Consider the following 15,104-nt stretch of genomic DNA (forward strand, 5'->3'; position numbering starts at 1 on the left):
TATTAGCGACCTTGTGCATAGCCACAACTGTTTTTCCTCATACAATTTTGTGTACTTCAAAATTCGTTCAAAATAAACAAGTAAATAAAAGGACCTAAAAATGATCTGAGTTTGGTGATTGTATTTGCAGATGCAGGGAACTCCTGGCTTACACCATTTAATATTATCGTTGATAATATACATCCAAGAGTTTAAATGTTAGGAAATAGACATTCTTCAACTAACTTTCTTTCAAAATGTTCCTCTTTCCTTCAGGTCAGATGACAGACTTAATTTACACAGAAAAAGACCTGGTGAAATCTCTGAAAGAATATATAAAGGCAGAAGAGGCAAAATTAGCAGAAGTTAAAAGGTATTTATTGGCAATATGTTTAAACCCTATTCTAGTAATCTTCACGATTATGTATCTACTTGCTTCCTTATAACCTGCTGAAGATGGTGGCCCTTATTAGCGCTCAGTTTTATGAAGATTGATCCTATGCCTCCGGTGTGAGTTGAAAATAGGACCCATAGTCGCAGCAAGCACTGTTCCCTGCTGGATGTAATGGATTTCAGCTGTCACGCAAAAGTATCTACACTTTAAAGTATCCATATGCAGAACTAAAAGACCCACTGAGGTAGGTAATTTGAGGTTGGAGCTAAAATAATGTCCAAGCAGAGCAGAGGGAGCTTTACCCTGAATTGAAGTGTGTGCTCCTTCGGATGCTGAAACAAGGTACTTAAAATGAGAACCTCCTGTTCTTCAGCACTGAGTTCCCTCACACTGTCGCGCATGCACTAGTCCACAACAGAAGTGAAATCACCCATTTGATGCAAATAAGACCAATGCCTTCTTGTAACTGTGTCACTATCCACTGCCCCTTGTACATAATTCAGTCAGTGCTACAGTGCAATTAATGGGGAGGCATTGGACAACCCCCATCTTTTCAAAGTTACGATGAAGAATGGCTACTCCAGCACATTGAAGCAATGCGGACTCCTCTCCCTGCTAGGATTTAACAACAACAACTTGTATTTATATAGCGCCTTTAACATAGTGAAGGTGCTTCACAGGACTATTATGAGATTATAAATTTGACACTGAGCAGCGTAAGGAGAAATTAGGCCAGATGAACAAAAGCTTGGTCAATGAGGTAGGTTTTAAGGAGCGTCTTGAATGAGGAAAGAGAGGTGGAGAGGTTTAGGGAGGGATTTCCAGAGCTTGGGGCCTAGGCAACAGAAGGCACGGTCACCAGTGGTTGAGCGATTATAATCAGGGATGCTCAAGGGGGCAGAATTAGAGGAGTGCAGACATCTCGCTGTGGGTGGGTGGGGGGGGGCGTTGTGGGGCTGGAGGTCATTACATAGATAGGGAGAGGTGAGGCCATGGAGGGATTTGGAAACAAGAAACAAAAAAGTGATCTTTTGGAGAATACAATTTTGCCGGAATTAAAATTTCCTATCCTAGAAAGAAAGACTTGCATTTATACAGCACCTTTCATGATCTCAGGACCTCCCAAAGTGCTTTACAGCCGATTAAGTACTTTTGAAGCGTAGCCGCTGTTGTAATGTAGGAAAATTCTAATAACAGTACCTTCTGCCACATTTATAGCTGGGCTGAAAAGCTGGATGAACTGACGCACACGTCAACCTCTGACCCGGAAGGATATCTGGGCCATCCAGTGAATGCATACAAGTTCATGAAACGGTTGAACACAGATTGGCTAAAACTGGAGAATTTAGTTCTGCAGCATACTTCTGATGGTAAGTAATGGAAGGGTTATCCACTGGGATTTCCATCTGTTTGAAGGGGAAAGCAATGGGTGTCATATCTCGGCTGGCATTCTTGCCTTGAGAAGAGTGAGAGCTATCATTTCTATTGGGAGTATGGTATTGTGTAGTCAACCTGGTGTTTAATACACCCTGGGGTAGATCTTGACTTTGTGCATTAGTGTAAAATGGGTGGTAACGAGTCAATAGCCCATTTCACATCTTTTCATTGACATCTATATTTAAATATTAGGGTCCAATGACATCATCTGGACCCTGAAGGAACTTTTACTCCGGCGTCCAGTAATGGAGTCACCTGTGAAACTTGACTTCAGGCAAGATCATGGCCAGAAAAGGTCCGGGTAACTTTGACACCAATTTTTTTGTTGTTGAAGGTTTCCTTGGAGGCCAGGTGGAACAGGAGTGATCGTCCAGGGCACATAAGGAAGCCTTGATCCTTCACCGCCTCAGCTTTACCTCCCTTATCCCCGAATGTGATCGCCCCAGGAACCCCCTGCCACTTACATACTATGTCGGAGATCGGTCCCTGAGGTCCCTGGCCACATGCCTCCTCATCATTCCCGCCCGATTCAGTTGGGAGTCCCATTAAAATCCTTTAATTGAGGCCTGAGAGTTAAAATTTCCCAGGTCTCACTCTGCTCTGAGCCGGACGATTTTCCCCCTGCTATCATAAGTACATAAGAAATAGGAACAGGGGTAGGCCATTCGAGCCTGCTCCGCCATTCAGCAAGATCATGACTGATCTATATCAACTCCACTTTCCTGCACTATCCCCATATCCCTTGATAAATATTGGCCAAGGACACCAAGGAGAACTCTCCCTGCTCTTCGAAATAGTGCCACGGGGTCTTTTACATCCATTCGAGAGAGCAGACGTCTCACCAAAACATGGCACCTCCAAAAGTGCAGCGCTCCACTTCTGCGTCAGCCTCGATTTTTATGCTCAAGTCCCTGGAGTGGGACTTGAACCCACAACCTTCTGACTCAGAAGCATGGGTGCTACCCACTGAGCCACAGTTGATGATCCCCTCTTGCTGTGCTTACACCTCCTGTTAAAGTTGGGACTTAAGTATATATTTTGTAATGTTCTGTTCACTAAACATGTCAAGCGAATGATGGATTTTACTTAATATCTGACACCCAACTGTAACAGTCCTCAGGATCCAGCCCATTAACAAGTGCATTTATGTAGCAACTTTAGTGTAGAAAACATCCCAGGGTGCTTTGAAGAGAATAGATGAACAGCTAATCCGATATAGCCTTGGATTCAATTGGAGCCTGAATTAAAGGTGAAGAATAATAAGGAGATAGGGATAGAGAACAGAAACGAGACAAGGAGAGAGATAATGACAGAGCACGGATAGAGAGATTGGAACTGGTGACTGAAAGCTTATTTGAAGAGAAGGATTTTGAGAAGATTTCTAATGCTCAAAAGAGTATAACTAACATTAACATTTGAAAAACTCAATAATAAATAATGGATCCCCCCATTGTTCAAGTTGCGTTGCAGAGATGTGCAGTTAGATTTGATTGGTATTCTGGCCAGTGGGGGTGGATCCACCTATTCATGGCTTGTGGGTGTTTCAGAGGCTGTAATGTTGTTATTAATTGGGTATTCCTCCATTAAACATTATCATGTGTTTAACAGATACTTCTGTGCTTGTATTGTAGATTTTAGCTGAATAATCTCTTCAAAGTTTGGGTCAAAGTTTTAACCAATAAGGGAATTAAGGGTTATGGGGAGCGGGCGGGTAAATGGAGCTTAGTCCACGGCCAGATCAGCCATGATCTTGTTGAATGGCGGAGCAGGCTCGAGGGGCTAGATGGCCTACTCCTGTTCCTAATTCTTATGTTCTTATGTTCTTATGTCTAGAATAGATTGGTGGTAGCAGTGTAATAGGCAATTGAAGGCTACAAGTCATCACAGCCAAGGGTGTGCTTGTGCAAAAATACTATTGCACAGGTGCTCTCAGAATGATGCAGGGGCTGGCTGCACCCAATTTCATCGAACTTTACGTTGCTGTCCAAGGCCTGGGTCTGTTACACTGAGCCCCAGAAATCCTTAACCTGAGCTAGTTTACACATTAGGATATTTATTTATGAAGTTCTGCAACCCCTTTTTGTTTTAAAAGAGAACAGTCTTCCAAGACTACTGCAACATGGTTCCTGTGAGGCATTATCCAGTTTGGAATTATTTTTGTTTTTCATTAACTACACTATTTCTGACTAATTTCCAAAAGTGGCAGAGATAGAAAGCAGATTGATCTCGTACTGTGCTGCTGGTGTTCCAGGATAGTTCCGCTATTTATTTATTTTGTTTATTGTGTTGTATATATGCACAGGCATTGGGTGATGCCGTTTGATGGAAATCTCGGTAATGGTATATAGGATCATAGAATCTTACAGCACAGAAGGCTGTCTGTCGCGCCAGTGCCACCTATTTTGAAAGAGCTGTCCAATTAAGTCTCGTACGCCATAGCTCCATTTCCCCATAGCTCTGAAAATGTGTCCTCTTCAAATACATGTCTCATTGCCTTTTGAAAGTTCCTATGGAATCTTATTCCACCACTCTTTCAGGTAGTGCATTCCAGATCTTAACAAAGTGCAAAATAAATCTAATTTCCCCTCGATTCTTTTGCTTTATCTTTTCGATCCTGTTGTTTTCTTTTTCCTCCAAATTTCATAAGCACAAAGTTTGCTGCTATAACATTGTACTCGTACCTCTCAACTATCCAATTTTAATCAGAACGTCCCAGCATTAAGTGATGTGGCTGAGAAAAACCGTTGTGGCGCTGAAGCACTTCAGACGGGCGTGATAAGCCAATCTCACCCAATGTCCACGTATGCTCTTTTCATCGGGGTTCAAAGTGAGAAGCAAGAGGCCTGGTTGATTTTTTTTCCTAATTTCTAGATCAGGAAAACTTGGCCCAACAATAGTGCTATAGCTGTAGTCAGTCAATTTAGCCCAGACTGATGATTGGCTCTTGGGCCACCTTGGTTTGTATGGCTCAATATTCATCAAGTGGTTCACGAAGCTGTTGGACAGCCCTGCATTCCGTTTTCTGTTTTTACAAGCAATTGGGCGGTATACTGTTAAATAAGACTTTCATGAAGCATACTGTTCACCCATTTGAGTTTTATTTTCAGAGTTTCTCACAATTGCATTTCTTTTCCATCCCCGGATAGGGTTCATTGCTAACCTCTCGATCCAACGGCAGAACTTCCCAACAGATGAAGATGAGAGCGGAGCGGCGAAGGCCCTCATGCGTTTGCAGGACACTTACAGGCTGGATTCAGAAAGTATTTCCAAGGGCAGGCTCCGAGGTACTGAGAACATTGGGATACTGGTCACTGTTGATAAAATGTGGAAAAAGCATCTTGTACTGTGTTGCATCATTGCAGTTGTTTGACTTTCATTTGAAATTCTCATTAGGCAGTGGTTATGTTACTGGACTGGTGATCCAGAGGCCTGGACTAATGAGTAATGGGGATATGAGTTCAAATCCCACCTCGGCAGCTGGGGAATTTAAATTCAGCTAATTGAATAAAAACCTGGAATTAAAATGCCTGTATTAGTAATGGTGACCATATGAAACTACCAGATTGTTGTAAAAACCCATCCTTACCTGGTCGTATGAAACCAGACCCTCAAAAATGTGGTTGCCTCTTAAATGGCCTAGCAAGCCACTCAGTTGTAAAGGGATGGGCAATAAATGCTGTCCTTGTCAGAGACGCCCACACCCTGTGAATGAATTTTTTTAAATTGTACTAGTAAGCTGGTAAAGAAGTGTCCAACTTGATACTGGGATGCATTAGTGTAATAATCAAAACTGGTGAGTTCCCTATCTCAGCAGTGCTGGGCAGTTGGGAAGAGAATGACAACAAATCAGAGGTTTCCTTGGAGAGAGAGAGAATTAAAATTTGATGGCAAGTTAATTTGTACCAACCTCTTATTAACCCCCAAAAACAGGTGGGGTCGGGTGGGAGGTTAAAGAGTTAAAAAATCTGAATCCCAACCCTAACAGCGGCAGGGCGAAGGGCGGGAAGTCAATCCACTCCCAGGAGGCAGGTCGCCCATTTAAATATTATAATGAGGCTCCGTGCCTCATGGTAATCTACTATTTCAAATTTAACACTGGCTGGCTGGGTTTCCCAGGCCTCAGGAAATCTGCCAGTTAAAGGTAGGTGACGACAGTGGGATGAGGGCAGAGTTGGCTAAAGTAGACTGGGAACACAGACTAAACGGTGGCACAATTGAAGAACAGTGGAGAACTTTTAAGGAGCTCTTTCATAGTGCTCAACAAAAATATATTCCAGTGAAAAAGAAGGGCGGTAAGAGAAGGGATAACCAGCCGTGGATAACCAAGGAAATAAAGGAAAGTATCAAATTAAAAACCAATGCGTATAAGGTGGCCAAGGTTAGTGGGAAACGAGAAGATTGGGAAAATTTTAAACGACAGCAAAGAATGACTAAGAAAGCAATAAAGAAAGGAAAGATAGATTATGAAAGTAAACTTGCGCAAAACATAAAAACAGATAGTAAAAGCTTTTACAGATATATAAAATGGAAAAGAGTGACTAAAGTAAATGTTGGTCCCTTAGAAGATGAGAAGGGGAATTTAATAATGTGAAATGTGGAAATGGCTGAGACCTTAAACAATTATTTTGCTTCAGTCTTCACAGTGGAAGACACAAAAACCATGCCAAAAATTGCTGGTCACGGGAATGTGGGAAGGGAGGACCTTGAGACAATCACTATCACTAGGGAGGTAGTGCTGGACAGGCTAATGGGACTCATGCATCCCAGGGTATTAAAAGAGATGGCGGAAGTTATAGCAGATGCATTCGTTATAATCTACCAAAATTCTCTGGACTCTGGGGAGGTACCATCGGATTGGAAAGCAGCTAATGTAACGCCTCTGTTTAAAAAAGGGGGCAGACAAAAGGCAGGTAACTAGAGGCCGGTTAGTTTAACATCTGTAGTGGGGAAAATGCTTGAAACTATCATTAAGGAAGAAATAGCGGGACATCTAGATAGGAATAGTGCAATCAAGCATTCGCAACATGGATTCATGAAGGGGAAATCATGTTTAACTAATTTACTGGAATTCTTTGAGGATATAACAAGCATGGTGGATAGAGGTGTACCGATGGATCTGTATTTAGATTTCCAAAAGGCATTCGATAAGGTGCCACACAAAAGGTTACTGCAGCAGTTAGAGGTATGCGGAGTCAGAGGAAATGTATTAGCATGGATAGAGAATTGGCTAACTAACAGAAAGCAGAGAGTCGGGATAAATGGGTCCTTTTCAGATTGGAAATCGGTGGTTAGTGGTGTGCCACAGGGATCGGTGCTGGGACCACAACTGTTTACAATATACATAGATGACCTGGAAGAGGGGACAGAGTGTAGTGTAACAAAATTTACAGATGACACAAAGATTAGTGGGAAAGCAGGTTGTGTAGAGGACTCAAAAAGGCTAAAAAGAGATTTAGATAGGTTAAGCGAATGGGCTAAGATTTGGCAGATGGAATACAATGTCGGAAAATGTGAGGTCATCCACCTTGGAAATAAAAACAGTAAAAGGGAATATTATTTGAATGGGGAGAAATTACAACATGCTGCGGTGCAGAGGGACCTGGGGGTCCTTGTGCATGAAACCCAAAAAGTTAGTTTGCAGGTGCAGTAGGTAATCAGGAAGGCGAATGGAATGTTGGCCTTCATTGCGAGAGGGATGGAGTACAAAAGCAGGGAGGTCCTGCTGCACCTGTACAGGGTATTGGTGAGGCCGCACCTGGAGTACTGCGTGCAGTTTTGGTCACCTTACTTAAGGAAGGATATACTTGCTTTGGAGGGGGTCCAGAGACGTTTCACTAGGCTGATTCCGGGGATGAGGGGGTTACCTTATGATGATAGATTGAGTAGACTGGGTCTTTACTCGTTGGAGTTCAGAAGGATGAGGGGTGATCTTATAGAAACATTTAAAATAATGAAAGGGATAGACAACATAGAGGCAGAGAGGTTGTTTCCACTGGTCGGGGAGACTAGAACTAGGGGACACAGCCTCAAAATACGGGGGAGCCAATTTAAAACCGAGTTGAGAGGGAATTTCTTCTCCCAGAGGGTTGTGAATCTGTGGAATTCTCTGCCCAAGGAAGCAGTTGAGGCTAGCTCATTGAATGTATTCAAATCACAGACAGATAGATTTTTAACCAATAAGGGAATTAAGGGTTATGGGGTGCGGGCAGGTAAGTGGAGCTGAGTCCACGGCCAGATCAGCCATGATCTTGTTGAATGGCGGAGCAGGCTCGAGGGGCTAGATGGCCTACTCCTGTTCCTAATTCTTATATTCTTATGACTGCTAGATCCAGGAGATATGTGCCTTTCCACTTAGCTGCTGGATTCAGTGTCCCTACCTCACCAGTGATCGGACACCCTCCGACACTTCCAATCTCCTGCCGAAGCCACCCACCTTCAAATTAAAATTTCGGTCCTAATATGGCATGGGGTACAAGATTTTTTACAGCATTTGATTATATTTCTCACACATACAATGGATTAATTTGGACTACAGCAACTGCTGTTGTGTGGGCAGGGGTGACAGTCATTTTTGCATGTGGCCGGTTGCTAAACTCCTTGAACAGGAGATCGTACATGATCGTACACGAGGAGATCGTGTATTATGCCGTTTTGGGAGGAAGGAAATATAAATGACTCAGAATACTAGGTTGAGACCTGTTTGTGTTCTTGCCCTCAGTAACAGCTGAAGTCAGCAGTTCAGTATATTTGATAGACTTTAACTTGTATTGTAAGTTAGAATATTCTAGTAAAGAAAACCCCATTTTTGTTAGAAGGGAGACAGGCTCCGTATTTAATTCAAAATACAAATTAGTGGAGCCCAGCACACACCCAACAAGCTTCTATCTGATAAAATCTTTCCTCTCTCTTGAAGCTAATGAGATGAACCTAATGCCAATTTTTTACCGGTGTGCTGGGGCCAATTTTCTTTCCACTGCCATTTGCCCTCACACAGGAGTGGTGTACCTTCAGGCTCAGATCCACATCCTACCCCCCACCCTACTCCCATCACCAGGGAACCCTCCCAAAATCCCAGGGCAACACAAAATCCGGGCCAAACACATTTGACCCTTTTTCTGAACTTTGTTCCTGGGGAAATGCTTGTTTCCCGGGGCAAAGATCAGGATACTCGTCCCTATTATCTTTTTGGGCTGTGACTTTCTTGGAAGAAATCTCACCTACATTTCCTCAATTTCAAGAATATCTTTGAAATATTTCCTAGGTTATTTGCTGATAACCAATGGAGAGATAAAAGTAGCTGAATGAAACTAAATTGCACACCAGTTATGCTGTTGTGAACCCAGCTGATTTAAATAGTTAAGTTTTAATTGAAAATTTCTTTGCTTGTAAAATAAAACCAAAAGTCTTTATTGTTTGTCAATTTCTTTTGTTGTCTTGGGGGAGCGTAGGAGCTAAATCTGAGCACTAGCTTATTAAAATGCCTTAGCTTCCAGTGTAGCTTCTAGTATGCTTTGATGATTAATCAGAAATGGCAGTCACTTGACATTGTGATGTTTTGTTGATCTATTTGGTGCTAGTCTATCTATGCTTATCTCTGTACCCTCTTCGAGCCCTACAATCCTCCGAGATCTCTGCGCTCTTCAAATTCTAGCTTCTTGCGCAACTCCGATTTTAATCGCCCCACCATTGACAGCTGTGCCTTCCACTGCCAAGGTCCTAAGCTCTGGAATTTCCTTCCTAAACCTCTCTACCTCTTTACCTCTTTCTACCTCCTTTAAGATGCTCCATAAAACCTACCTCTTTGACCAAGCTTTTAATCAGCTGTCCTACTATCTCCTTGCATGACTCGGTGTCTATAATGTGTTTGCTTCATGGGTTCTTTGCTTAAGAATTCACAGCAACACATTGCTATTAAGAACTAGTCGGTTTATTAATAAAGGTTTAACAATCCCATTACACATTACCAGGTCATCCACTAGGCTCACAATTGCATACCTCATCGTGGATCCCCTGAACCCCAACTGGCTGGGGTTTTCGTGAGTCTTGTGAACATCACATGACTGGCTAAGCCACTCACAAGGCAACAGCTCTACAAACATGTGAGCCTCCTCACAAGTGCATACATTACAGTGTCAATTTTTGTTTGGTAACGCTCTTGTGAAGCGCCTTGGGACATTTTACTATGTTAAAAGTCTCTATATAAATGCAAGTTGTTGTTGTCATTGGTCTGTACACTTGCCAACATTCTCTTGCAGGTGTGCAGTACGCCGCCTCTCTCACGGTTGAGGACTGCTTTGAGCTGGGCAAGATAGCTTACAACGATGGTGATTACTACCACACTGTACTGTGGATGCAGCAGACCATCAAGCAGCTGGAAGAAGAGGATCCCGGCGTTGTGACGAAGGCCGAAGCCCTGGACTACCTCAGCTACTCCGTGTACCAGATGGGCGACCTCAGACGTGCTATTGAACTGACAAAGCTTCTAATTGCCGTGGGTAAGAATGCAGAATAACTAGCACACGAGCAGGGAGACGGCAGCGTCACAGTCCTGTTACTGCACTCGTAATCCAGCGGCCTCAGACTGACAGTGCAGTGAACCTGAGTTCCAATCCTACCATGACAGTTTGATAATTAGAATTCAATATAAAATAAAATCTGGGAAATAAATAGCTGGTATCAGTAAAAGTGGCCATGAAGCTGTCGAATTGTCATCAAAATCCAACATGGATCATTATTTTTTTTTGGGGGGGAAGGAAATCTACTGTCCTTACCCGGTCCGGCCTTTATGTGCCTCCGGTCCCACACTAAAGTACTTGCACTATAAACTGAATAGCTTAGCGCCACTCGCGAGGGACGTTACACATCAGCATAGCGATATTAGCGCCGCTCGCCATGATTGGGGATTAGTGGCAGCGCTAATAATTAGTGTCAGGGAATGTGTAATGCCCGGTAGCGCCGCGGAAGCCAATTTCAATGTTTTCGCCTGCCTTAGCACCCGCCGCTAATGTCTCTATAGAGAGAGAGAGAGAAAAAGAATGCTGGCATGTGGAGTTGTCCTGGGGCGCTAATGAAAGGGATTAGTGAACCAGGTATGTTTTAGTGATTTCACTTCATTTTATTTCCTATGAAATAAATTTACTTGGGGTACTTGATGTTTAAAATAGGTACTTTGTAATTTATTTTAATTTATTTTGATTTGCAGCGATCCTTCTCTCAGAGCGCTATGCTGCTGTTTTTTTAGTGTCAGAACTCCGGTAGCGCTACTGGCTTAGCGCCCTAAGAGAAGTGCGGAAGTTTCCCTTCGCGCTCCACTCCACTCCACTCTTCGGACGCTGACAATCAATCTTGCTACTGCCAGCACCAAAAACCTCCGGCGCTAAAATAAGCGCTCCGGCGATATTAGCGCCTTAAGACCGCATTTATTCAATTTTTACCCCCTTGACTCTTTGCTGCCCTCTGGAGTGGTCTAGCCAGCCATTCAGTTATATCAAACCGCCACCAGTCGTTCAAGAAAGTGGATGCATCGCACCCTCTGCCTGTCCCCAGTCGATAAGACCTTACCACACCGTTACTGCCTCTTGAAGGCGGTAATGGGCCTGAAAACAGAGGCCAATTTTGGCCCTCTAGGATGCTGGATCAATTGACACTTTCAAGACTGAGATTGATCGATTTTTGTTAGGGTATTAAAGGAAATGGAGCTAAGGCAGGTAAATATAGTTGAGGTACAGATCAGCAACTTACCGAATGAATGGCAGAGCAGGTTTGAAGGGCTAAATGGCCCATTGTTGTTCCAATGTTCCAATAAGGAGGGCTGGAAAGGATATCTCAAATGTTGACATCCACCAGGCTTAACATTTCAACCAAGGGATAAGATACCAAACAATGCAAGCCAAAAATGAGTTAGCAATGTCCTTTTCCTGTTTGTAGAATTTCTAATGTTCTTATTTATATGCAGTTCAAATGGAACTCTTAACACAGATGCCAAACAGCTGCACATCGTCACTGACTCTATAAACCTGAAATAATACGATTAGATATGCCAAGGCAGCAGGACTGGAACCCTGAGATAATAAGGTTTAGGTTTGTAAAGGGCAAGTTTAGAACAGAGGTGAGGAGGAATTTCTTGAAACAGAGACTGAATGGTTGCCAGGAAGTGTGTTTGAGGCCAGGCCAACTAGATGATGGTTGAGTATTCTGAAAGGATGAGATGAACTAAGCCAAAAGACTTCTTTAGTCCTACCTATCTTTTGAAATCATTCACGCCACTGCTTATTAAAGCCCCTGTTTTCTTGTGTTAAGGGTTTGCAGGATTTAACTAGAATTTTGCTATACAACAGAAATTTTCTGATACAAGTGTGTGCAGGATATCTAATCTAGGCAAAGGCAGTGTGTATATTCTTTTATCCATTATTATTAAATCATTGCGGTTGTATATCTGTCCAAGAACTATAATGTGATGCTGAACTTCTATTTGTATAACATTTTGAAAGGAAGCATCTGTGAGGGAAGCGTGTCCAACTTGGAAATAGTCCAGAATGTTTATGTCTTGTTTAAATGTACAGTTTATACTCCCAAGTCTCAGCTAAGGACTGTTCCTGTTAACTTCACTGTGCTTTGTAGACAGTCTTTTAATTGTCGACCAACAGCTGTGAACGGGGTAAAAAAACAGCATTTTAAAGTGATTGTAAGCATTAATGGTGAAAAATTCCTTTCATCACATTGCTGCCTTTCTTCTTCTCCTTTTAATGAGTGCTAATGTGTTTTTAGTAGTTTCTTATTCATCTGTTTAGAAAATATTCTGAGCCGCTTATTTAGGCCACCTGGGTTGCCATGGTAATCACCTGCTGAGAATTCTGGGAATATTATGCCTGCCAGGGCTCCCATTTCCTGTGTAAAGACCACCCTTGTCATATTTACTTCATTATTTTAAATGTAATGAGCTCGAAAGTCAATGATATCCCGTCTATTTTACAAATGTAAAACGGGTGCCTAAGCGTCCACTATAGTGGGCAGTGTATGTGCATGCTCATTGCGCACAGAAGGCTTTTGACAAGGTCCCACACAAGAGATTAATGTGCAAAGTTAAAGCACATGGGATTGGGAGTAGTGTGCTGACATGGTTTGAGAACTGGTTGTCAGACAGGAAGCAAAGAGTAGGAGTAAATGGGTACTTTTCAGAATGGCAGGCAGTGACTAGTGGGGTACCGCAAGGTTCTGTGCTGGGGCCCCAGCTGTTTACATTGTACATTAATGATTTAGACGAGGGGATTAAATGTAGTATCTCCAAATTTGCGGATGACACTAAGTTGGGTGGCAGTGTGAGCTGCGAGGAGGATGCTATGAGGCTGCAGAGTGACTTGGATAGGTTAGGTGAGTGGGCAAATGCGTGGCAGATGAAGCATAATGTGGATAAATGTGAGGTTATCCACTTTAGTGGTAAAAACAGAGAGACAGACTATTATCTGAATGGTGACAGATTAGGAAAAGGGGAGGTGCAACGAGACCTGGGTGTCATGGTACATCAGTCATTGAAGGTTGGCATGCAGGTACAGCAGGCGGTTAAGAAAGCAAATGGCATGTTAGCCTTCATAGCGAGAGGATTTGAGTACAGGGGCAGGGAGGTGTTGCTACAGTTGTACAGGGCCTTGGTGAGGCCACACCTGGAGTATTGTGTACAGTTTTGGTCTCCTAACCTGAGGAAGGACATTCTTGCTATTGAGGGAGTGCAGCGAAGGTTCACCAGACTGATTCCCGGGATGGCGGGACTGATCTATCAAGAAAGACTGGATCAATTGGGCTTGTATTCACTGGAGTTCAGAAGAATGAGAGGGGACGTTTAAAATTCTGACGGGGTTAGACAGGTTAGATGCAGGAAGAATGTTCCCAATGTTGGGAAGTCCAGAACCAGGGGACACAGTCTAAGGATAAGGGGTAAGCCATTTAGGACCGAGATGAGGAGGAATTTCTTCACCCAGAGAGTGGTGAACCTGTGGAATTCTCTACCACAGAAAGTTGTTGAGGCCAATTCACTAAATATATTCAAAAAGGAGTTAGATGAAGTCCTTACTACTACGGGAATCAAGGGGTATGGTGAAAAAGCAGGAATGGGGTACTGAAGTTGCATGTTCAGCCATGAACTCATTGAATGGCGGTGCAGGCTAGAAGGGCCGAATGGCCTACTCCTGCACCTATTTTCTATGTTTCTATGTTTCTATGTGCCGTCCACCATATTGTTAAAGGCTGAAATATGGGCGTTCAGGGCCCATGCCTGAAGCAGCCATTAGACCCTTTGCATATACAAATAAAGGGCCTAATGCCTACTTCAGCACTCCTTCCTGAAATGGGGCTGCCCTAAACACAGTTGGCACTGGACTTGCTGCATTCAGTATAACAAAGTCTACATGTGGCCTAACCGGCGGGCCTTAACAGAACTGCTGGAGGCCGCTCAAAAAGGTAAGCTTTTTAAAAATACTTTTCTGAATATGGAGCCAGAAAGAGTACTCCTGCTCCTCCTGCTCCACAGCAGTCCTGAAGAATGTTGACGGCCACTTCATGACCCCTCTCCGATCACCTCCCTTTCCTCCTGATCGGCCCACTATCGCCTCCCTCCCTCTCAACTGTCTTGTTAGAGATGGTAATTGCGTGGCACTTGTACGGAATGAATGTTACTTGCCACCTATCGGCCCAAGCCTGGATATTATCCGGGTCTTGCTGCATGCGGACACGGACTGCTTCATTATCTGAGGAGTTGCGAATAGAACTGAACACAGCCCAAATACTATTTGGATGCAAAAGGAATGCTTTTTTTGCCAAAGAAAAAAAGTCCAACTTTGGTAACTTTCCTCATAATTTAAGTTCTTGCTCATGTCTGTAACCTCGCAAGGACACCGTTTTAATGATTAGTACTGCACGTACTCCGGGGGTGACTGTCACCATCTGTGTTTGCTTTTCAAGCTATTTCATGAACAATGCAGTTAAAAAATATATATTTTCCATTATAAGTTAAGATCTTACTATTTAAGATCTTACTCCATATTTAGATCCAGCACATTCAAGGGCAAAGAATAACCTCCGTTACTTTAAGAATTTGCTGAGTGAAGAGAGGCAAGACGATCAAACAACAGATGAAGAATTCTCTCAATCTCAGTCAAAGGAGAGGGTCTATGCACGACAAGACAGCTATCTCCATGAACGGGACTCCTACGAAGCTCTGTGTAGAGGGGAAGGAATTAAAATGGTAAGAACACAAAAGAGGGAAGTCAAAATGATAAGAATGTGCAAAACGGAAAAGATT

General features: G+C 43.1%; 1 protein-coding gene across 9 annotated transcripts in view; it reads left to right on the forward strand.

The window, feature by feature from the left end:
* LOC139262850 (prolyl 4-hydroxylase subunit alpha-2-like) overlaps window positions 1–15,104 on the forward strand; it is a 156,956-nt gene that overhangs the window by 79,954 nt on the left and 61,898 nt on the right. For all 9 annotated transcript variants that reach the window (XM_070878045.1, XM_070878049.1, XM_070878048.1 and 6 more), the window contains 5 exons: window positions 256–352; window positions 1,592–1,743; window positions 4,957–5,094; window positions 10,066–10,305; window positions 14,851–15,047. In XM_070878045.1, the coding sequence (XP_070734146.1) occupies window positions 256–352; window positions 1,592–1,743; window positions 4,957–5,094; window positions 10,066–10,305; window positions 14,851–15,047 (824 nt within the window). The remainder of the gene's footprint in view (window positions 1–255; window positions 353–1,591; window positions 1,744–4,956; window positions 5,095–10,065; window positions 10,306–14,850; window positions 15,048–15,104) is intronic.

The sequence above is a fragment of the Pristiophorus japonicus genome, chromosome 4 (genome assembly GCF_044704955.1).
Source record: "Pristiophorus japonicus isolate sPriJap1 chromosome 4, sPriJap1.hap1, whole genome shotgun sequence".
Lineage (NCBI taxonomy): Eukaryota > Metazoa > Chordata > Chondrichthyes > Pristiophoridae > Pristiophorus > Pristiophorus japonicus.